At 37.1% G+C, this 25,699-nt stretch overlaps 1 protein-coding gene across 1 annotated transcript; it reads right to left on the minus strand.

Moving 5' to 3' along the window:
• Positions 1-274: 274 nt before the first annotated feature.
• IGSF11 (immunoglobulin superfamily, member 11) lies at positions 275-25,493 on the minus strand. Its single transcript, XM_012642364.1, has 6 exons — positions 25,318-25,493; positions 23,657-23,864; positions 21,232-21,387; positions 5,506-5,628; positions 4,207-4,357; positions 275-2,600 (listed from the first exon to the last, which is right to left on the minus strand). The coding sequence occupies exons 1-6, from the start codon at positions 25,354-25,356 to the stop codon at positions 2,156-2,158; spliced, it is 1,122 nt and encodes a 373-aa protein (XP_012497818.1). The 5' UTR covers positions 25,357-25,493; the 3' UTR covers positions 275-2,155.
• Positions 25,494-25,699: the final 206 nt, after the last annotated feature.

Genomic DNA, 25,699 nt, shown 5'->3' on the forward strand with positions numbered 1-25,699 from the left:
AAATACAGACATAGATCCTGTCTTCATAAACTCCCAGACTAGGAAATATGAAAAGAGTTCAACGTATGAAGAGGGTCATTACATCTTCAGTTATATGAGTGAGAACTGGAATCAAATTTAACAATAAGAGAAAGGTTAAGTAATTTTTGGAATATTATATGCCCATTAAAATGACTGTGAATACTTAATAGAATGGAAAAATGCTTGTAACATTAAGAACAACACTAAATTGAAAAATGACTCTCATTAGTACTGATAATTAATGACAACTTACTTTATATGAATAAACTTTTATTGAATTTTAGATAATTAGAAAGAATAAAGAAATGCAAGATAAATGCTTCCTACACAGCATCTGATAGTATCTTCTTTGCCACAATATTTTCACTTTTCTTTATAAAAAGTATAGACATTCATTTATTTCAATTTTTACAAAATCAAGAACCATCAAATGGAAAAAATAAGTAATGCTAAAGTAAATTCATCTTTTTATCAATATTGAAATGGTTGTAATGGTTAGGTTCTGAGAGTGGCCTTCTTGGAAAAACAGTATATGCAGCAGCTGATGGTTTCCATTCATTCAAATAACTGAAAAAAGGTCAGGAGGCCACTCCCTGTGAAGACTTATGCTTGCAGGAAAAGAGGGCAAAAAGCATGGCGGGAAGAGGGAGTGAGAAAACACATCCAGGAAGAAAATACACTCTTATGGAATCATGGGGTCAGTATCATAAATAATTTAGAAAACAAATCTGGGAAGAAATTTGTAGGTTGCTTGAAGTGTGATTAAGGCGAGATAGTCACTATGTAGTATGGCCAGATCTACATAGCACAAAATAAGAGTGGGGAGTTTGTAAATCAATCTGGTGTACCGCAAGGCCAGCCAAACCAGGAAATTAACCACAAAAGGAGTCTCTTTACAGTGTTGTGAACTGCATTTGGGCAACACTGCAATATTGAGCTGTTACAGATATAGGGCTGACCCTTCCTGGGGCACACTGGGACACACTCTTTTTGTCTCCGTCTTATCTCTTTAAAAAAAAAACAAAAACAAAACAACTCCTGCCCTCCCTGTAACCACCTGGTAACCTCTACATGCCAAACAAGGAGAAAGTTATCTACCCTAGTACAAAAGGCATCAGGTGCTGCCCTCATTGAGAGAAACCTAGAGTGGCAGCAAGGAAGACCTGGACAGCCCTTCTCCGAGAGGCCGCCCAGCAAAGCTGCAACCCTCAGCCTCACTCTCCTGCCTCTGTGCTGCCCGCACAGCCTCGCTCTTTCACGATGTTACGTACCTCCTGTGGACTCACCAGACACAAGGCCCGAAAAAGGTTCTAAACAAGTTGTCTTTCCTAGCCCAATGCCTCTCATGTATTCAAAAAAAAAAGTTTTCTTTAAAAAAATATTTTCCCAGGAAAAAATGAACAGTAGTTGCCATGGACCTGTAACAGATCCTAGAATAACCCAGACAGGCAAGAATCTGTCAATACAGCAATATTCCAAATATGAAATTCATGGTTCAGGAAGAGATAGATAAATAAATAAATATTGAGGGGCTTCTCAAAGAAGTTTCCTTTGTTTTCCCCTATTTCTTACTTAATTTTGTTTGTGTAAAAAGTTTTGATTATATGATAGAAGAGCCAGCCCTGTTGGGACCAATGCTAACCATTTATGCCATTGAGCCCTCTACATAATGAGGGAATGGGGAGAGGCAGGACATATCACAGGGTTGCTCATTATTTCCTTAAAGACCTGTCTTTTTAAATAATTTCAATATTTAAACTCCATCTGGCACTTCAGTCTTTTGAAAAATTATTAAGTTAGGCATGAATTAAAGAACAAGCCCACCCGGACTGCAGTTCGGGTTTTAAGTGCTATTCTGCTCTTATATCTTTTTCCTTGGCTTGGCACATCTTTGAGATCCAGCTTTGTGAACAGAACCCCCAGACACCTGTGGTGGGAAATCAAGTCTTCACGGTGGAGCATTCCAGTCCATTCCACACATCTCACATCCAGGTAACAGCATCGCCTTCTTTGTGCTTTTTACTAGCATAATTACAAGGAAAGTGTTTCTTTCCCAGCACTTGCCCACCCCACCCTCCTCCTTGTATGGAGGCATTCCATTTATTCATTTCTGAGCACAACAGCCCTTCGTGTTCTATACCAGGGACCCAGCCCGACTCTGGGCTGGCACCATGACAGGTACAGCACCGATTCGCTCCAGCGTTGCGTGGCTGACGGTGTAGGAATGTGTGTGCTGAGGCCGAGGCTTCCTGCTGACTGAGCCATTGCTTCTGGACATGACCTGTGGTGATGACTCCCTGTTGGCTGTTACTACCAGAGTCTTATGCGGACCTGAGACCGGATGGTTCCCGTTAGCATAAATGGATGGTATACTGGCATTGCCTGACTGGAGGGAGAAAGACTGGCGCAAGTCACTGAAGTGGTTGAATGACTCTGTGTTTCTGTGAACTTTTGGATTGTTGCTCCAGTATCGACTGTTGTAAGTGTTGGAAGAAGTCAACGTGTTGTTCTCCGAGGAGGATATCTCAGTGTGGAATGCTTTGGCAGAAGAAGAACATTTAGGTGGAAGATCATCCTCTCTGAAAAGGAACAAAAATAAAGTTGTCATTAGGATTTATTTGAGGTTAATCCTATCGTCCTACCCAGGACTCTTTCTTTTCATGCTGAGGCTAATATGTCTGAAATACAAATCCTCAGGAGAGACCACTCTATCATGAAAGCAAACAGGCAACCCTGGATGGCCCTTGGCTTTGACACCCACTCCCTTTGAGACAACGGTCAAGAAAATCTCTCCTCAATTGCTCAGTCTCCAAGAGTAGGAAAGGAAATATCAAATCTCTCAAAGAATGTCTCTTCCAATATAACTGAAATATATGTATCTGCATAAATATATATAATTTGTAAATATATATGAGTTGGGGTTTTTTTAATGTAAATAGGAAAATAGTCCATAAAGAAATCCACTGAGCTAGCTGCCATAAAATAGCCAGGAAATCAAGCTATGGGCGTGGAGAACTTTAGGAGATGATTAGAGTTGGCCTGATTTTATTGCCTTTTAGGGTTTGAGAAATCACTGTGGTGCGCTGATGAGAGGTTTTCCTGAGTAATCTTATGGTGGGATGGAATCTATCCCTGCATACGCCTAAACCTTTAAGAATTACAAGAGGCTGAGAGAAGTCATTAATTTAATTTAAGATGCTAACTAATTGACTTGACATTTATTGAGTACCCTCTAACTAGATGTTTCCTGTTTTAAAAAAAACAAAATAAGTCCTACACCTAAGAAGCCTACAGTCAAATGAGGGGTAGCAATCAATGCAAGAACATTTGCAAATCTGAAAGGCTGGGTGAGGGGCTAAAGACAATTTGTGTGAGAAGGTGATGCCTGGACTAGTCTTGAATCCAGTCAAAGAATTTAGCAAACAGATGGATCAAAAGGAAGGAAACATGGTCCAGAAAGAGAACAGGGGCTTGAGTAAAAGGGCTTAAGTAGAAGCCCTGAGGCATGGGAAACTGCAGAAGAGATGAAAGCAGAGTGAGCTGGAAAGTGCTGAGACAAGATGAGCAGGTTGAGGGTCGCACCCTGGCGGGCTGTGTACCTTTCGCTGAGGAAACTGGAGTCATTAAGGTATCTTCAACAAGGGTGTGCCGCGATGAACTCAGTCTGAGCCTGAACCCTTGAATCTCCACAATACACCAAAAGTCACTTTCTTTAAAGGATCATTTTGGCATTGTTTTCCTAAGATGTTCATATTCTTGTCTGAACTGTCTTTCTGAGTCATGCTGCTGGGGCCTATCTGTGTCCAGGCACTGGTATGCTCTTACAGTGTTTCCTCTTGCTCTATGTTCTCATCCATTATAAATGTCAATGTTAAACACATGTTTTAAGCTAACTTTTCTATCGTGGCAGCCACCTAAACTCACATACCCTGGAGATGTGGAGGAGCAGGAGAATTCTTCACTTGTATCCTCCTAGTTGGGCACATGCTAGACTTTACTCCCTTTTGTGATCCAATGAATAAAGTTGAGTAGTTCCATGAGGAAAAATGATACACAAGAAAGGATCATTTGGCCACTTTAATTTCCTTGGCCATTAGAGTTATAAGATTAGCAAAGAAATCTTAACTACCAAAATAAACAGAAATACACATTGGCCATGCAGGACAAATTATCCAACACACAAACCTTATTTCATTAGGAATTTCTTCTTCTTCCTCCTCTTTATTTTTGCTTCTCCAGTAAAAGAATGCCCCTAAAATTAGTGCAATGCAAAAAATGATAATAACTGCACCAGTGCCAATGGCTCCAGCTATTAGTCCAATGTTCCTGGGCTGGGCTGAAAAATATATTTAAAGAGAAGAGAAAGAGAGAAATAGCATATACCCATGCAACTGTATAAACATAGAAGTTTACTGAAAAATTTTCTTAAAATGTACAAAACTGCCGAAAATATTTCATCCATGAAAAGTTAAACCTCAATTAACTTTCTATATCCCCAGTGGCTAGTACTAACACATAACAGGCTCAACATTTGCTGAATGAATAAACAGTTAAATGACTTGCATAGCTTTAGGAGAGTAACACCAAGAGCAAGGCAGAAAACAGATGGCACCTATCTAAGTCACCTGATCCATCCAAAACAAACCCTAGAAATCAGTGGGATACCTTATTACCACATCCTAGCCAAATCACTCCCTTTTGCAAATGGAATTCAAATAACCGAGAATTCTCAACTAAAGAGAAATTTTCTGCACTGCCTATTTAAACCTATATAACCAATTAAGCAGATATAAGAAATTACAAAAAAAACACAAGAAGGTCTGTTATACCCGTAAGATTATTACAAATTTTTTTAATGTCTATAGTATTATACAATAAGAACTGGTTTAGGCTGTGTGTGGTGGCTCACACCTGTAATCCTAGCACTCTGGGAGGCGAAGGCGGGAGAATCATTTGAAATCAGGAGTTGAAGACCAGCCTAATCAAGAGCAAGACCTCGTCTCTATTAAAAATAGAAAAAAATTAGCTGGGTGTGGTGGGGTGCACCTGATAGTCCCAGCCACTTGGGAGGCTGAGGCAGAAGGATCACTTGAGCCCAGGAGTTCGAGGTTACAGTGAGCTAGGATGACGCCACTGCACTCTAGCCGGGGCAACAGAGCAAGACTGTCTCAAAAAAAAAAAAAAAAAAAAAAAGAAAAAAGAACTGGTCTGCTTCTAATTATCCTGAAAAGAAAGATATTTTGTCACAAAGATTATCATTTTGCTGAGGCTGAAAAGTATACTAAAACATTTATAAAATATTTTCAATAATGATTTTCAAAACCAAATATTTTCAAATATTTCAAATATAAATATTTTCAAAACCAAAAGAACTTCTATTAATCTTCAGAAAACCTCAATTAAGCAGAACCTTCATTTTCTGTTTTAACAAAAATCTTACAGAGCTTCAGATCCAGAGTTGACATGAGAATTTCATATACTTACGTGAAATAACCTGGAGATCCAGAAGACAGGTGCTGGTTCCAATGGCATTGGAAGCCACGCACTGGTATAAACCTGAAGACAGGGCACTGATGTTCCGGATGGTGACTGTTCCCTGGACCTGGTCTGTCACAAAAATAATAGTCACGTGAGGATTTGGCAGAAATAATAAGAAAACCAAAGAAACTGGCAGAAGACTAGACTATAAAAATATATTAACACTGTAGAGCTATCAATAAATTTATTTTTGGGAGAAGGAAAAATTTTGAGTTCATGAATGTTAAAGACTAAAATTACTACATCACTTTAAAGATCTGGAACTATGGAGGACTGTCCTAAATAAGAACAATCTTAAAACTTAATCTGTAGATTAGCATGTAAAGTCCTAAATGTTATGAAATAGTAGCCTCCCTTGAGGCAATGGTGGCTAATGCTTATCCTAGAGAATTTATGGTCAGTAGTACCGAAGTTTAATTTTGAGGAAATACAGTAACATAAAGATCAAGTTAAACTTACTATAATAATATTCACTTGATACTTGATGAAGAAACTATCAAGTCTGTGCTCTAAGGTATAGATTGCTACTCCCTTCCAACAGTGGTTACACTTGTGTTAACTGAGATCCCCCAAGAAGCAGGCTCCAAGACAAGCACAAGGTTTAGTGGAGAAGACACCAGTAAAGGAAATGCAGAGGAAACTGGGGAAGGCTGGGAGAGCCTCAGACCCTGCAGGGCAGGTCCGACCTCCGTGAAGCAGAGAGGGAAGAAAGGAAGATGGGGTAGGAAGAGTCACAGACTGCAGCGTAGTTTTAAGGTAGTTTCCACCAGGCAGAAGGGGAGTCCTCGAACCAAAGTCACCCGTTCAAGGTGCCCCATGCCTTGCAGAAACAGGCCCGTAGTACTACACTCACTGCACCTCATCACTTGGCCGGGATCAGCCCCGGGGAAGCTTGGCCTGGGAGTGCAGCAGAGGTGGATTCAGGGGGGAAGCAGCTGGGGCTATTAGTCTATTATGTTCCCACATTGGGAGGTTTGAACAATGTGCTTTTAAGGCCACTGTATTGGTATTACCAAGAAATGTTTCAATAGTTCACATTTTAGTAATTCATGAACACTAGCATAGTTTGATTATTTATTCCTATAAATGTAAATGACTTATAATAATAATAAAATTAAAGTTAATAGTTATTAACTATTATGCCAATAATTGGGTAAGCTTTCATATGTATTATCTCAATCTTTGCAATAACCCTGTGAGGTAGGTTTATCACTAATGCCACTGAACAGTCAAGGAGACTGAAGCTTTAGATGGGCAGTAAGATTACACAGCTGGTTGTTAGGAATGGGAATTGGATGGAGGGATCTTACCTCTAAGGTCTAGGCTTTACAGTCCCCCTTAGGCAGGATAGATAATATCAATACATCCAATCAGCTCAACCTTCCAAATAGCTGCAAATTTAGAAGTAGAAAAGCCTCCTAATGGCACAAATAAGAAAACAATTCTGGCACAAAGTCCAAGCATGCCTGGGCAGCACTTGGAGCTATCCCCACCCTGGACTGACTTATTTTTATATGGAACTAAGATGAGCTATCTCGTTTCTGCCGGCAACTTTTATCTCTATCTAGATCAAAGGCAGAAGCAGAGAGGAGGAGTCAGCAAATGCAGACCTGACCACAGTGCATTCATTAATTCAATCGTTTAATAAATAAATATTTATTGAGCACCTTCCTTTGTGCTGGGTTTTCTGAGGATGCTGATACAATGATGAACAAGACAGAAACAGTCTCTCACCTTAATGAGACAAGCAGGCAAGCAACGGGTAAGTGCCAGCAGGGCTAGAGAATATCGGGTGCTAGGGGAGCACACAGGAGGGACATCTAATGAGGGCCTGGGAAGTCAAATAGAACACGGGAGAGGAGAAAACAATTGCCTCCTCAGAAATTACCCGGCACACAGAAAAGTGCTTACTAAATAAAGGTGATCAATCAATAAATAAAAGGGCTAGCTTCTCTTTAGTGTCTATTGTGTACCCCTGTAGTAAGCTTTAAATATGTCTCATTTAACAAGCTTAGATTTTACATTCCCTACTTTTCAAACATAAGGAAGCTCAAAGAAGCTATGCAATTTAGAAAGGGTGTAGAGCAAGATGGCTGAATAGAAAGCTATGCAATTTGTCCAAGATTACCTAGTATACAAGTAGCAGCAGTCTTTAAAATAGGGTCTGTCCAAGTCAAAAGCTCATAATCACCATAAGTACAACTGGCTTTCCAGTAAGGCATTTAAAACTATATTATTCTATAGTGTGTATCTACAGGATATTTCCTAACCATGAAATGTTCCAATGCTGTTAGTATTATAAACTAGGTCATCTGCCTAACTCCCTCTTCATTCAACATATGCCCTAATGTCAGCATGCAAGAAAACCATAATCTCTGTACAACAACCCTACAATTCCACATATGATGGTGGTGGTGGTGTTTTGGGTTTGTTCCCCCCCCCCACCCCCCGCCCTGCTCCACCCCCACCCCAGGCCCTGAAATTCTAAAACTTTGAAGAGCTCACACCAAACCAGTAATTTTGTTGACACTTCTGTAGAGACAATTAGGGAAATTTTAAACAGCTCCTCTAAGCAGCACTCTAACAGGTAGAAATAGATAAATTCTAAAGATTACTGCTTTAAAGTTACTTTTTAAAAGGTAAAGTTACTGTTCTTACTGTTGACTCTTCAGATGCTGATACCAGGAGCATGTTGCTCTAAGAAAGTATTATTAAATGAGGTTGACATACTATGGTAGAATTAACTCAGAATGTAATCAGGAATTGAGAAAGACACATTGATAAGGGAGGATTAACCAGAAACAAAACAGAGTTGTTTATGTAGACAGGGCAAAGCAGAGACCGGAGCAACTCTCCAGCAAACATCAGACTACAGCCACAGAGCATGCAGCTCTTCCTGAAACTAGCAGGGCTAATTCCTCAAATCTGTCATTTCAGTTAGCTGCTCTAGCACAGAAGTAAATTGCTGAAATGAAGTCAGAGAATAAATTTTATTTTTTTCTTTTAAATAGGGAAAGTTCAACTGTGTGTAACTGCATAGTTTGGAAAGCTCAAAGGACATCACCCCCACTCTGTTTTAGTTCACAGCAACACTGTATCCCATACCAGCTGTGTGCCTGGTCTGTAATGTGCTTCCCAATTAGAGAGAAACAAATGTAAGAGTATATTTCCAGTTCCATCCTTTCTCCTTAGTTCCAGAACGCCACCTCTGGCTGCCTATGAGATGCTGTATCTGCCAAGAATATGTGAGCCAGAGTCAGACAGCCTGGGTGTAAATCTACACTATCTCCTACTAGTTGTGGTTTTAGGTGTGTGACCTGTTCTTCATCTATGTTTTAGTTTCCTCATCTGAAATAAGGAGCTTCCAAAGTGCCTACACCTCATAGGTTACAGTGAGGACTAAACAAGATAATGCATGTAAAAAGTTTACTATAGTGGCTGGTAATGTTTTCATGTGGGAATTCCTTCCTGGCGTATCTTAGGAAATTTATACATTTTTCTGAATCATAAGAAAAATCAGTCAAGAAATTTGGAAAATGTCTAGTGTCTCTGAATTCCCAAAAGATATTAATCTTTATGATTTGAGAATGATACGGATTCCTAAACTACAAATTATTCTGTATTTTATACCAGTTATGTATTTTAAATAATGAGTGACCATAATAATATGCAGTGAGCATTTCTTATATAAAGGTCTCAGAAGTATTCTGTAAAAAAAGATAAAATAATAAAAGTACAGTTTATTACATAAAAATTATATGTTTCAGTGATGTGTAAAAATTATCTCAGCCTGAAACAGACATGTGATAATAAGATTGTAAATAACGGGAATACTTAAATACAAAATAAATGTCAAATAAAAATCTATTTAAAAACTTAAATACCAAAAATAATATTTAAACTCTATCATTCTTAAAAGATAAATTTAAAATACTATACAGCATTGGGCATAAAAAATTTTATTTCATTTTTGTGTTGATGTTGGTAGAATTAAGAAGGAGATGGAGAAGGGACCGGGGAGACCTGTTCCCATTAAGAGAATGTCCAGCAGCACCTTCCAGACGGTGTTAGGATACATGCTGCTTCATATTTGATTTCCTTTAGTCAACAAAAAAAAACTATTTTGTCTGCTTGCCCTGACTTTGGTTTTGTCACTGAAATAGATACTGCTTTTGCCAATTCAGATTTTTTTTACACTTTCCATAGGTATTTATTAAATTTATATATAAATACCAAGCTCCAAGTCCATTGTCTTTTTTTTCATTTCAGCATATCATGGGGTACAAATGTTTAGGTTACGTATATTTTCTGATTTCATGTCAGTATATTCCACAGCAACATCCCTATCTTCTTCTTTTTGCATTTCTGCCATTTAAAGTATTCACAGAAAACCAAAGCTTACAGCAAATATTTGAACATTGGAAAACACCAATGAACATTACTGGGCAATATTTGAATAATGTAATATTCAAATCCCCTGGTATTAACAACATTACACAGAATCACACATCAAAATTACCAAGTTAAGGGCTTATTTTGCTTCTGAAATTTATCGCTTGGAAACTACTCTTGGCACTTACAAAAAATGTACCATGTATACAAAAATATTAATATTTGCAAAAATTATTCACCATTAGCAACATATAAAGCGATTAACACACATTTACACCATGGCAACAGCTATAAACAAGACTAATTGATTAGATCCAGACTGCTTTCTCCTAATCACTTCTGTCCGGGTTGTCAGAAATGTCGACTCTGCCTTTGCTTTTAACTCGACATCACTGGATGCTTATGAATCAGTACATCTCTATGCTGACTGTGAAGCTTTAATTCTCATAGGAGAATGGCACTTAGTCTCCAAGAAATGTTACCATGACCACTATTTCAATCCCCATCTAGAGGTCCTGGAAATCACCTCCCTCAAGCAAACCTCTACAAATTCCTTCTCTGAGTTAATATGGTTTCTGTTTATTCAGGGGCTCACTGCAAGAGTCTGATTTAAGTCTGATTCTTCTGAGTCCCAACATAAATCGAGTCCCATATCTTGTTGATTTTTAACCTCAATCTCTCTTGAATCCTACCTTCCTCCTGTCCCTTCTCCATCTCTTATCGCTAGGGAGTTAATACAGGCCCTTTTCATTTCTTGAAGGGACTATTATCACAGCCTCCCATTTATGACCTGGCTACCAATCTTTCACATTGATTGCTGATACTGTTTCTTAAATGCACATCTGGCTATCTTCTCTGGCTTTATAAATGTCAGTCAATATCCACAGTTGCAAAGGTAACATCCAAACCCTTTGCATGTTATATAAAGCCTTTTACAATCCAGACTTGACCTTACCAAGCTCCTCTCTGGCCAAACCCCCATGAACTTTTATGTCAGATTCATAGATCTTCTCACTTAAAAATGTTAAACTTTTATACTTGCAAGATTTTGCATATATGGTTCCCTCTATTTAAAATACCCACTTTTACCCAGTAAAACTTCTACCCATCGTTTAAGATCATTTCTGCTCGGGAATCTATTTCCCTATAAAGTTATTCCTGGACTCCTTAAGGAGAATTAGTATTTCTACCTTAAATTTTATAGCACTGTATATCTTTTCCTAGCATTAATCTGTAGTACTATAATTATCTCTTTATATCTGTCTCCTCCATTAGGCAGTGAGCTCTAGGATGGAGATATATCTAATTTATATTTGTATTTCTCCACATTCCCCAACACTCTACCCTTAAGTAGTTGCACAGAATAAGGGTTATGTATGTGTATGTATGTGTGGACACATGTACACACGTACATATATTTAAAGAATGAATGAACAAAGATAGTTATGATGATCACTGGCATTTAATCTTTTAAAGAAGAGTGACTACTGAACATGATATGGGACTTGTTTATGTCAGAGGGCAAAACGGAAGAGAAAAAAACTTGTCTTTGGTTAGAATAACATTTTGATAAAGCAGAAATAAACACCCATTTATTCACCAACTTATGTGAGGCACAACTTTTCTGCTCCCCATAAGAAAATTATGGAAACACTTTCGCTGGGAAGGAAAACAGCAGCGATGGTTCAAGAAAGAGGATCAAGATCCCTGGGCCTTACAAGCACGCCAAAAGAATGGGAGTTCTTTGTACCAGCAGACTTTTGGCAAACCTGGTCTCCAGGCTGCAGTCTTCTTTGTAACACGGCAGTGTTGTACTACAGTGATATTTAAGATACTCTCCTGCTCCAGCTATGATCTCCAAAGTTCTTCACAGGAGAATCAATCATCTCTCTTCATTGTATTACATTATAAAAGGATGAGGACAACAGAGGATTTCTTAGAAACTATGAAGGGGAAATGTATAATTTATTTTAGGAAAAATTAACCATTAGTAAGGAAAATAAATAATATTGTACTTTAAATTTACCAAGGCAAAAGAATAGATAGGAAACTAATTGCCATTATTTGCACATAATTTTAAAAGAACTTATTTTAAAGTTCTCTGGATTTCTTCAAAGTGCGAGGGTTATTCTCTCTCTATAAGTCAAAAAGGAGATTTTTTTTCTAAGTATATCCCAAGAAAAGTATAGCTTTTCCAGAAGAATCCAGGTTTTACTGAACCATCGTGAGGAGCAACTGTGCTTCTCAATCCTTGATTGCCAAGAGGCTGCACAATTTGGAGAGTGGATGTCATTCCAGAAAGAAATCAACCTGTTAACAGCCAGGATCTTCAACAGGTTACTCCTTCAGTGAAAAAAGAATTAGAATATACTTGTTCAAGTAATACTAATCACTGAAATAGTTAATATTTACTGCAAATTTACCACGCACAAAGCATTATTCTAAGAATTTTATGACTAACTCATTTATTCATCTCAACATTTCAGGTGTTTGATTTTTTTTTTTTTTTTTTTTTTTGAGACAGAGTCTCACTGTGTTGCCCGGGCTCGAGTGCCATGGCGTCATCCTAGCTCACAGCAACCTCAAACTCCTGGGCTCAAGCAATCCTTCTGCCTCAGCCTCCCGAGTAGCTGGGACTACAGGCATGCGCTACCATGCCTGGCTAATTTTTTCTATATTTTTAGTTGTGCAATTAATTTCTTTCTATTTTTAGTAGAGACGGGGGTCTCGCTCTTGCTCAGGCTGGTCTCGAACTCCTGAGCTCAAACAATCCGCCCGCCTCGGCCTCCCAGAGAGCTAGGATTACAGGCGTGAGCCACCACGCCCGGCCGAGTTTGATTTTTTTTTATTATCACATCTATTCTTAGATTGGAGGAAGCAGAAACACAGAATGGTTAAGCAAGTTTCCCAAGGTCACATGGCTAAAAATGAGAGGCAAAATTCAAACCAAGGCTTTCAAAATTCATATTCTTAACTGCTATGTTGTGCTCTAACACGGATAGTCATCTCTACTCTGAGCTTCAAGTAGATTTCTAAGTCCCCTGTGAGAAACAGAAGTACACAAACCTCGGCTACATTTATGTGCGGAGTCTGATTTTACTTTGCATATATGGTACAGGAATTTCCAAGCCAAGAATGTCAATATAACAATTGCTCTCAAGCTGGTAAAAATCTCTAGGGCTATTGCCAGAAACAAATAAAAAACCCCACAACCCACAGTTCTAAGGGCAACTATAGAAAAATGATCCAGGTGAAGAGTTTCCATGAGGAAATGATCACCATGAGGGAAAGTTAGTTGTACAACCAGCAGGAGGATTAGCACACAAAGAACACGACACTAAAATTATATGAAGGTGCCTGTAAAATTAGTATGCTTAAGATCACTAAACACATAAATAATAGTCACCATAAGAGTTTGATGCCATGAAAAGCCAAAAGGAACCTACAAATACAAAAAATATTGCCACAAAAGTTTTAAAACTCAATGGACAGGTTGAACAGCCATCAGAGCAGAAAAGAAAATTGGTGATCTGGAAGATAAAAACCCACAACCAAAAATAACCAGAATGCCTCACAGAAAGATAAAGACATTTCAAGATAAGCAAGGGATTACAAACACAGTATATAGAATTAAAAGACTAAACCAAGAACGAATAGGAAAGGATCAAGAGAACAGAGAAAAGGCTGTATTCAAAGACATAATGACTAAGAATTTTCCAGAATTAACAAATGGCAGAATCTCTCAATTCAAGAAGCACCACAAGCCCATGGCAGGATAAATAAAAATTAACACATACCTACAAATATTTCAGGATCTATAAAATACCAAGTTAAAAAAAAAAAAAACTCTGAAAAGCAAATAGAATAAAAAGACAAATGCCTATAAACAGACCAACAGCAAATCTCTCAACAGTAACAACAAAGGTCAGAAGAAAATGGAATAACACTTCCAAATTCGTAAGGAAAAATAACTGATAATCCAGCATTCTATACTCAGTTAAACTACATTCAAAAATACTGAAAAAAAATAAAGATATTTTCAGACAAACAAATCTGAGAACATTTACCACTCATAGATCATCAATGTAGTATCTACTAAAGGATGTGCACTTCAGTTAGTAAGAATATGGAACATAGGAAAAATCAGTGTAATGAAAGAAGCAATGTTGAGCCAAGAAACTGACAAACTTTTGGGTAAATTCAAATAAAACTGACAATATAACAACAACAACATTGGGGATGACTAAAAAGGGAGAAAGTTCAAAATAATGTAGAACAAACATACTGAAGCCAAGGAAATTAACAAAATTGCAGCAAAGAGAGACACAGAAATTAAAAACATGAGAGAGAAGCAAAGAGTCACGGTGGATAGAATGAAAAGGCCCAATGAATGGCTAATAGAAGAAAACAAAATTTGTGAGAGGAAATGTTCACATAAACTATGGAAAGTAGAAGAAATTAAAGCTCTCTATTGTCTTACTGTTTGGATGAAAGGTAGAGATATTTTTACTTCCAGACTACATTAAACCAAATATGTATTTAAGAATTGAGACACTAAGAGAAATAAAATTATAACTTAAAAAGTAGAGAAGAAAAAAGATTATAAAGGACACTCAAATAATCAGTAGAAGGTATAGGGAGGGGAGAAGTAAAGAAAAAGCTTAGTAAATACAAAACATCGAATATTAGAAATTAACTATACTCATAATTACTTTAAATGGATTCAAATAGTTAAAGGATAGAAGCTCTAAGATTGCAGATTGAAAACCAAACTCAATCCAGACACAAGCTGTTTATATAAAGATACACCTAAAACACAAAGCATGGAAAGCTGAAAGCCAATGAACCGTAAAACAGAAACATACCAACAAGAATTAATCAAAGAAAGCTATGGTAGCTTTTAATTTTAATAAGTAAAAAATGCAAAAAGCATATTAAGCATAGAATACCAATGACATATAACAAACCTGTAAGCACCTAATGACATAAGCTCAAGATGGGTAAAGAAAAATCAGCATAATTGCAAGAACTGACAAATCCACAATTTTATGATGTGATTTAAAAAACACCTTTGTCATTAAATAATAGCTGAAGCAGATAAAATATTGATAAAGACACAGGCTATTGAGTAATACAGTTAACAAGTTTTACATGCAATATATGACTATATCCCAGCACCTGCAACCGGACATAACAGCTCTTACTATTCTCTGCCTTTCTCAATCGACTCCAAACACACTGGCATCTCTGATGTCAAGGCCTTCGTATGTCCATTCGTTCTCTCTGCCTGAACACTTTCCAGCCCCATATTCACATGGCTCATTCCTTCATTATCTTTAAATTATTGCTGGAATATCGTCTTTTCAATGAGTCTTACCCTAAGCACCTATTTCAAAATTGCAGCTCCTCATTCCCTATCTATTTTACCTTGATCTGCTTTTTCCCCATAGAAGTTACGACCTTTAACAAACTCTGCAATTTATTAATTTTATTCAAACTCCACCCACACTGGACCATAAGCTCTGCAAAGGAAAGAATATCTGTCCTGTTCACAGATGTATTTCCAGCACCTAGAACAGTGTCTGGCACCTAGTAGGTGCTCAATGAATATTTGTCAAATGAATGGATGAACTACAGAAATTAATACAGGCATACAAGAAGATAGACAAAATCAAAAGCTGGATTTAGTAAGACAGATCCAAAAAATAAAGGGAAAACACACATAGGAATGAAAAGGACTAACTACAGAGAGTTTAAAAATTTACAAAAGAATAATGATAATATAAATACTAATATTTAGTAAGTCACAACACAAACCTTTAGAACATGACGGCTGCTGTTCTAAACATTTCATGTGTATTCATTTAATCTTCATGCAACTGTGAAATAGTTACAATGACTGTCTCCACTTCACATATAAAAAAACTAAGGCAAAGTCACATTCCTAGGAATTCCTGGATCCAGGATTCAAAATTACATCCTCTGAGTCCAGAACCTATACTCTTAAATACATTATTCTGCTCTCATATAGAGAATACTGTGAATGACTTGATGGCAAAATGCGTAAGTTTGGACAAAAGAGACGTTTTCCAGAAAAATACAGAAGATAACAGAAAATCTAAACAAACCCATACCCTTAGAGAAACTGAATCAGTAGTCAAAAATCTAGCCAAAAAAACATACAAGGCAAGGCTTTCATACGCAAAATTCTACGGAATTATCAGATGATCCTCAACTTATTCGTATTGTTGCAAACAATAGAAAAAAGGAAAAGCTGTCCAACTCATTTTATGAGATTATTTGGTATTATTACATGATACTAAAACTGAACAAGCAGTACAATAGGAGGCAGAAAAAAACATAGGCCACTCTCTCACTGATGCAAAAATTCTATGAAAATATTAGCAGACCGAATGGAACAATTTATTTTTAAAAATCACAATCAAATAGGTTTTATTCCAGAAATGCATAGATGTTTTAACATTAGAAAATGTTAAATGTAATTTATTTATTGACATTTTAGGCCAGATAATTCTTTGCTGTGAGGGTTGTCCTGTGTATTATACAATTGCTTTTTTTTTCTAGCTTTATTGAGGTATAATTGACAAATAAAAATTGTATATACATGGCATATGACATGATGCTTTGATATAAGTATATACTGTGAAATGATTACCACAATCAAGCTAATTAATGTATCCGTTAACCTCACATAGCTACTTTTGTGTGTGTGTGTGCGTGTGGTTAGTGAGAACATTTAAGATCTACACTCAGCAAATTTCAAGTATACAATACGGTTTTATTAACTATAGTCACCATGCTGTACATTAGATCTCCAGAACTTAGTCATCCTGCATAACTGAAACTTTGTACCCTTTGACCTGCATCTCCCCATTTCCCCCACCACCCAAGTCCCTGGAAACCACCATTCTACTCTGTTTCTATGAATTTAACTTTTTTAGATTCCACATTGTGTTAGCCTGTTTGGGCCACTATAACAAAATCTTAATACTACAGACTGGGTAGCTTATAAACAACAGAAATTTATGTCTTACAGTCCTAGAGGCTGGAAAGTCTGAGATCTAGGACCCAGCAGATTCAGTGTCTGGTGAAGGCCCATTTTTTGGTTTACAGATAAGGTTGCCTTCTTGCTGTGCCCTTCTAGGGCAGTCTTCAGGTAGCCTTGGACCCCCTCAGTTCTCTACCCTTTCCAGCTTACAGTTTTCAAGAGTAACTATAGAATGTGCTGGGAATACAACACCCTATGTTAAGGAGAAATTGGCCGGAACACCCTGGACTCTGTTCCAGTCCCTCCTAGAAACAGGGTGTGCTTCAATGCTTTAGCCCAGTGATTCCTGCCACCCTTGGGTATAAAACCCACAGTGGGGTGCTTTCTGGAATCTCTCAGCTGACATGCAAGTGGGCATGTGCAGATGAGGCTCTCTATCTGCTCTAGGTAGCTTTCCTGAGCCTTGGGGAATTGGCTTGCAATGAATCCTAGGCTTTGGTTGTTCCTTGCTGCCTGTCTGTAAGTAATAAATTCACTTCATGTAACTTGCTATGTGTATGAATGTAACCAGTGAACAATGAACCTGCTTCACAGTCCTCAAACGGTGGAAGGGATTAGCTAGCTCTCTTTTATAAGGGTACTAATACCAATCATGAGAGCTTCACCCTTATGACCGAATCACCTCCCAAAGCCCCACCTCCTAATACCACCACCTTGGGGTTATTTCAGTATATGAGTTTTGGGGAAACACAAACTTTCAGACCACAGCACACACAGAAGTGAGATCATGAGTTATTTGTCGTTGTATGCCTGGCTTATTTCACTTAGCATAATCCATCAGGTTTACCCATGTTGTCACAAATGACAGAATTTCCTTCATTTTTAAGGCTAAAGAGTATTCCATTGTGTGTGCGTGTGTGTGTGCATCAAATTTTCTTTGTCCATTCATCTGTTGATGGATACTTAGTTTGATTCCTTATCTTGGCTATCATAAATAATGCTGCAATGAGCATGAGAGTGTAAACATCTCCTCAAGATACTGGCCTCTATCCAGGTGTGACAACCGAAAGTGTCTCCAGATGTTACCAAAATGAAAGTGCCTCCAGTTGAGAACCACTGATGTAGAGGCTGGAAAACTGGTGTCATGTATCGTTTCCACACTTACTGGAATACGAGTCAGTTGTACAGGCCTCAGAAACACAGACCAAACTGCTACATTTTGCTCCAAATAATATCATCCCTTAAATATAGTTTTTACTTATCTTAGAATTCAACAGTGCTATTTACCAATAAGACAATAATAAATCCACTTTATTATTTCTATGTAAAAATGACATGTACTGCACAGGATAGTGGTTATAGATTCATTTAAATCTTGAGTATGAATTATACAAGGACGATTTTTTGGCAACTTTTATTTCAATGTAATTTTTAACTTATAGAAAATTTGCAAGAAGACTATAAGGAACTCTTGCATATCATATATTATCTACCCAGATTTAACAACTGCTTACATTTGTCCCACTTGCTTTATTACTTTCTCATTAAATATATAGATATTTTTCTGAACCATTTAAGAACTGAAGACATCATGCCTCTTTACCACTAAGCACTTAGTGAATATTTCCTAAGAACAAAGACATTCTTTACATAATCACAGTATAAGTGTCAAAGTTGAGAAATTTAACATTGATGCAATAGTATTATCTAATGCAGTTTATATTTAAATTCACCAATTATCTCAATAATGTCCTTTGGAGTTATTTCTTCCCCAGTCCAGATTCTAATCCAAGATTCTGCATTGCATTTAGCCATTTTAACTCTTTAGTCTCTTTCAATCTGGAACGGTTTTGCCTTCACGTTTATTTATTTGCTGTTTCCTCATAATTAGATTCAGGTTATGTGTTTTTGACAGGAATACCACAGAAATGATGCTGTGTCCTTTTCAGTGCATATATTAGAAGGTACATGATATCAGTCTGTCACAATATTGGTAACATTTACTTTGATCACTTGGTTAAAGTGGTATCCACCAGGTCTCTCCTTTATAAAGTTACTAGTTCTTTGTAATTAATAAGTAATTTGTGGGGACATACTTTAAAGCTATGTAAATAGCCTATTCAAACTTTTGTTGGCTATTTTGACATCAGTGATGATTTGTCTAACTCCATTATTCCTTCTATATACAGTAGCTGGCATTCTACTGTAAAAATTGCTTCCCCTTTGCCCCCATTTATGCTTACCAGTAGGGATTCGGTGACTCTCATTTTATTCTATGGAATATATATTTATTTTAATGTTCAAACTGTCCCAAATTTGGCCAGAGGGAGCTCCTTCAAGCTAGCTTGTACACATAAAAAAATTTCTAATTCCAAAATATTATTATCCTGTCACCTACCATAATTCTGGGATGCCTTCCCCTGGGTTCAAATATTCTTTCCTCAGAGAATGCATCATGAGTTTATACGAAACAACTATAAACATAATTAGTAAAGTAAATCTTCTGGAAAAAATCTAAGTTATTTTGGGGTTATATGCTATTTTGAGATCTACTTTATTAATATAGATATTAAGAGGCAAATTTAAATTAAAAATCTGACTCATTTAATGTGCATTATTACGATAGAAAAGGTAACCCAAAGTAATTCTGATAGTCAATCCAGAGTTTGAATTATAAAAGACAACGGTTTTCATTTTTGGCATTAAAGTTCATTTGTATCTAAAGTACCAAAGACTATTCAAGTTGCAAAGAGGGTACCAAGAAATTTGACTGATATACACTTATCCAGAAATGAAAAGGTGTGGAAGGCTCTTTCTATAGGTATTTCTCAACTTACATACAAATAACCACTGTCAAATGTTCATCTGTAATTCCAATCTCAATCCGATATTCCACAGAATGTTATAAATATAAATCACGGAATGTTAATACTGCCATAGAGGACCTTGAAGATGATATTATTAACCCCCTTATTAAAAAAAAAATAGGCCCAGAGAGGTAGCTGTTACAGAAACAGTTACCGGAAAATTTAGAATTTTATTTTCAATATTTCAAGACAAGAACCATTTTAAGCATGCCCCTTACAATGGTGAGATTAACAAATCAGTCTACAAAAAAAAGCTATTTAGCCAACAGTGGCTTAGTAAACTAAACATAATTTAGAATAAACCAAACTTAGTGGCTGAAACATTTAGCATTGAACGATAGTACTGCAGGAATCATTATTAACGTAGCCCAAAAGTTACACTGAAAAGAAGTTTTTTTTAATAATGCATTTTGGACTAGATTAACTGGAACATGATGGGAAGTTCCATCAATCTTTCTGTTGGGATTCCTAAAGAAAACTTATAGGCTCTCTAGAGACTTATGGCCCTGGTTCTTTAATATGTATAACTTTATCACAGAACTTAGGATTGTCCTTTTCCACGACAAGCATGTACCATCGATATGATTCAAACTTATCAGGCATAATTAAGGTTGTTTGGGGCCTCTCCATTAACTGCTAACTCTTTATATTTAAATTAAGATTTGTAAATCTTCCCTGAAAATACTACAAGAGACATTTTCTGTATTTGAGATGATACAGCACTTGAGGCTGCTAAATTTTATTTTCTTGAAACAGAAGATTTTTTTATACAATTTCATAATTTTCCCTCATTTGTTTCATAAAATCTCAACTTCTCAAGGATGTTTCCTTTAAAATAAAATTTAAATAGCTGGTTTTATAGGTAGAAACCATCCATGACACTCGGGCCTCCTCCATCTTTACCTGTCTGGTGTGATCAATTCCTGGATCTCCTGTGATCTGAGGCCTTTTCCTGTTCTCCTTCCTGTCTTCCTCCTCTAATTATATTTGAGGCTGAAAACAGGAGAATTAACTCTCTCATGACTCTGTTGATGTTTCTCCTCTTAAAATAGGTAGTGCTTCAAGTAGGAAGTGGATTCTCTGATATAAACCTCAAGAACTGTCTTAGAGTTAACTAACTCAAAGAAGCTATCATTGAGCTATTTTAAATCTTCACTTGAATAGAACAGAATTTCCATATATAGTAACCACTGGATGAGATATATTTCTTAAAGGCAACATAGAGCACAGAAAGAAAATGTTTTACTCACTTTAAAATTCAAAACACTAAATGAACCAGAGAGCTTTTTCTGTAGTTACAGGGTGTTATTTTTCAAAATCTATTGAAGTTAATTACTTTGTGAATCTTAGGATCAGAATTTTCCATGATAACTAATAAAATGGGTAAAGCAGCACTGTACATACCCTGAGTGGCTGTTGGAGGTAGTTTGAGGGTATTGTCTAACTTCTCCCAAAGGTAAGTTGGTCGAGGAATGCCTTCCTCTGAGCTACAGAGCAGGATGACATCGCTGCCAATATCCTGGGATCCTTGGATTTGGCAGTGTGGGGCAGAAGGGGGAACTATAACAGGAAGAGTAAGCAATAAAGTACACATTTACTGTAAGCCAAGTGATGATGGAGGAGACATCAACATTCAGTACACTGGAACCTCAGATAACATTGTTTTGGGGGGACATACCAGGAGACAAACTCATGGATGAAGCCAGAGAATAGTCATGTACTAATTCATAAGGATTGGGCAGAGATATAGGGCCTGCAACCTCAGCTGGCAGGGAACAAATAGGTAAACAGGGGCTACACCCTTAGATTACATTTTTAAGATATCTTATGATCTTATTTTCAATCTGCTTCCTCTAAAGAAGAATTCTTAAGATTCTTCATGTCAACATGTTGCCTTTAAAATCACTGCTGAAAGAGGCCACTTTTAGAGGAGATTTCAAGGAAAAGCAACACACTTACCCTGCCAGCTATTCTCTGACTAAGACCACCTTAACAAGATCCTTTGTTACTTTGCGAACAAAACCAGAGAGACCCACTTTATACCAAATGGTGGGGAAAACCAGAGTAAAGTCCAAGTAAGGGGGGTGGTTTATAGTAATGCAGTGAACATTTTATAATCATTAAGACACATAAGGACAAAAAGAACATGGAACAAAAATTACCAAAAAGAACACTAAAGGAAGGAAGTGCTGACGTGTAGTAAAAAGCAAGCAAATAAAAATATAAACTAAGCCCATGGCTTTAAGTCCTGTATTAGAGAATGTAGACAGTAGAGTTTAAGTCTAAATGATGATATATTTGTAATACTAATGACTTTTCAATAAATATGTTCACTGTTTCAGAAATGAATAAATGAATGAATGAAAAATGAATGCAGAGTGTATAGAGGAAGCAGGAGAGTGGGTGGAGGAAGAGAGAACAATGAAAGGTTATGGGTAGAAAAAGTAAAACTCTTAGAGAATCCTAACTGCTATTACTGGGTAAAACAATCTCCTCAATTTACTGCCTTTGACATTGCCACTGTGATGCTATGAAGGGAAAACCAAAATAAATCTTTGGAGGTAGCATTAATTATAAAATAAATTAAAGGCTTTTTTCTTCCTTTAAAAAAATGAAAAAATAAATAAGTTTGGGTAATGTTGGAAGCCAGTTACCTACCCTACAGGTATAAGCATCAGAATAATATTTAATTCCATTAGCACTCTGTAGTCAGCACTCAGAGTATTTTAAAATCTATACAACTTTTAATATATTACGATGAGTAAGATTTTGAGAATGAAATCACCAGCCTGGTCCTTAGTTTTCTTATTCTGTTTGAAGGCTTGAAGGAAAAGGCATCAAGGTTTATAGCACATTCTTGCCCAAAGGGGGAACATGGCAAGAACTCCCAAAGCAAAATAAATGTATTCTCAAGTGACTCAACAAGAGAAAGATAAAGAAAAGGTGGGAGAATCTGACGAGGACTAGGGGAGTAGATTCTGGGCCTTGGGTAGGATGAAGGAGAATCAAACGCATCGGCCTTCTCTAAGCACTTTCTCCATCTTCCCAAATGACTGAATTTACCCACCTCTACCACAAGGGTCCATTTAGAAAACAGTGTTTTATTTCAGAGACAGGAGAATTGGGAAATAAAACATGTTTAGAATGAATATAATTTAGTGTGAGATAGCCTAACAGCATGGTATAATGGAAAGAGTGCTGGTTTGAGTAAGGAAATCTAAATTTTAGTATAAATTTTCTTGTTGTTCATTGTCTATCTAACCTGGGAAAAGGCCTTGAATCTATTTGGTCTCAGTATCTGGTTGATAATATTATTTATTGTTTGTGCAAGGACATTTTTGAGAGTAAAAGGTGGTGTTATTAAAATTATGCCAGTACAACAGGTGCGAGCTGAGAACTGTGGTGATCTATTTAGTGTGACACAGAAATGAAGTAATAGTATTGTTCTCACACATGCTGAAACTTCTGCTTCATGTCATACTCACAATAAAAAAATTCTTGATTTTAATTTGCTCTCAACAGTAAGTTCTGTCCTATAGAAGCTTAAGAAAAGTGAGAGGCCATTTTTGATGGTATTTGATACCACTCTTCTACACCTTCAGAAACAATCATTGCAGAAGTAAGCCTTAGAGACCATGTGAAATGGGGAAAGGAGTGGGAAAGTATACGTAAGGAGCACAGAGAAGTGGAGTAGAGCTGGAACTGAGAGAAGACAACGGGAAGAGAACATGAGCCAACTTAGAGTGTGGAAGGAAGGACAGAAGTAAATATGCTTGATAGGAGATTCTTAAGTGAAGCCCAGGGTGCCTGGAACTCCTCTTTCACTGACCTAACACTGTGAGACCAGTGACCCCGATGTTCCTGCCCCCTCTGTCTGGGAGGTTGTTGACCAGACACTGGTAGGTGCCTGTATCTGACAGCTGAGTGTTATTAATGAAGATAGAGACATTGGTGGCTGGCATGGTGCCTGTAAATCCTACCCTACCATGGAACCGGGGGGCACCGTCAAACATCTGTCCACCCTGATACAGAATGACCTGCAAAAGAAAGCAAAATAAGTAAGTGGGCCACTGTATCCCCTCCTAGACACACAACAGTAACTACTGAGTAGACAATACTGAATGTTGCTACACTGAATGCCGGAAAATTTTATTTCTGATTTGAGAATTGTCACCAGCTTTTTAATATTGCCCTTATCCATAGGTATCTTCGGGTCCTAAATTCTCACTTAACAAATTAAAATATCATTTCTCCCTTACTTAACTCATCAGAACATAGAAAATGTCTTTAAAGCTACCCTACTATCAGCCTGTAAATATTTTACCAGCTCAAAAAATTAATTCCAAAATAAAAAGTTTTTAAAATATTAGCATTGCCATTCTCGGGCTTATCAGATCACCCAACGATAGATCATGGTTATAGACTGGCCATAAATATCATAAAAGGGAAGGAGAGTTATAAGTACATGACTGCTATTCGTATGTCAATTTCTATTGTCAAAGTTAACTCTTCTGGAGAGGACTCAGAATGGTGTAGCAAAAAGCCCTCTGGGCTGAGAATGAGAGACTTGGTTCTTTCTATTCAGGTTCTATCTGTTAATGTTTGGACAACTACAGTCAAGTTCTTTCTTTGCCTCTTTGACTCTATCCTTGACTCCTAAAATGATGAGGTTGAACAAAATGATCTTGAAGGCGCAATCTAACCACAAAAATTCCATGGTTTCAAGAAATAAAGGAAGCTTCTAGTGAATTTTATATCAGAAAATTTAGTTTATATTTTCAGGTAGTAATAAGTTTATTAAATCAGAAAAGCTTCATAAAAGATATGTTATCATTGTAAATAAAGGTGTAGCCATTATCACAATTCATTAGTTTCCTGAGGATTATTTTCTACAGTGGGAATTACAAATTATTGGTCTTTTTCCTGTAATTCATACAGCTTATTGGGGAGTAGCTTCCATTTTCATGTATATTCTTTCGTGTGCACATTCTAATTTATATGAGATTCTTCGAGGCTGGCTAGTACAGGCCTAGTTGTGTTTATTTTCAAATATTTGTAAAATCAGGTAAATAAACCAAGTATTACTATCTAATGTTACTTCCTTACTATTATCACTATCTTTTAAAAGTATACTCTCAACCACCTGTGTTAGTGCCAGTCCCTTCTGTCTTCTTTGCTTTTTCTGTCTTGGTATTTTCCTATCAGAATATTCTTGATAAAATTCCAGGTTCCTACATAAAACTCTTAGAAGGATTACCTTAGCACTTGTTAATATACTTTTTTTAAAAAAAAATTAGGCTTTTAAAAGAGGATAGTTGACTTGTGATAGTTGACTAATAATAATGCAGAGGGGTAGAACCTAAAACAGCATAGGCACACTGGAAATGCCACCTTAGTCTAGAAATCAAATGTACACTCAGGAGGCTTCCCTACCTGCCTCTTCTAAGAAGATTAATATTTTAGTGGTAGCACAGGATGGAAGACAAGTACCTGTTCAGGCTGGTTAGCATTGGCGAGAGGAATGACCATCCAAATGACATTGAGGTTAATGAGGGCAGCGCTGGTAGTGAAAGTGCAGGGCAGGACTGCTGTCTGGCCCCGGGCCACCTGGATACTCCCAGGGCTCTCTGACACTTCCAGGGATGCTGCAACACCTACAGAAGAAGGAACAGGGAGGTTATGTGCTCACCCTTCCCCAACAGTCCAAATCCCTTCAGAAAGGTTTTATGTGTTTTATGTTATCACATTATTCTTCATGTGAACAGACTGATATGACAGTCTTACGAAACAACTGCTGATCATTCACTGAATCAAAATAATAAAAATGGTTCACCTCTTTACCACTTGGAAACTACAACTGAAAAATATTAAA

Source organism: Propithecus coquereli, unplaced genomic scaffold (genome assembly GCF_000956105.1).
Source record: "Propithecus coquereli isolate 6110/MARCELLA unplaced genomic scaffold, Pcoq_1.0 Scaffold10, whole genome shotgun sequence".
In the NCBI taxonomy this organism is placed as follows: domain Eukaryota; kingdom Metazoa; phylum Chordata; class Mammalia; order Primates; family Indriidae; genus Propithecus; species Propithecus coquereli.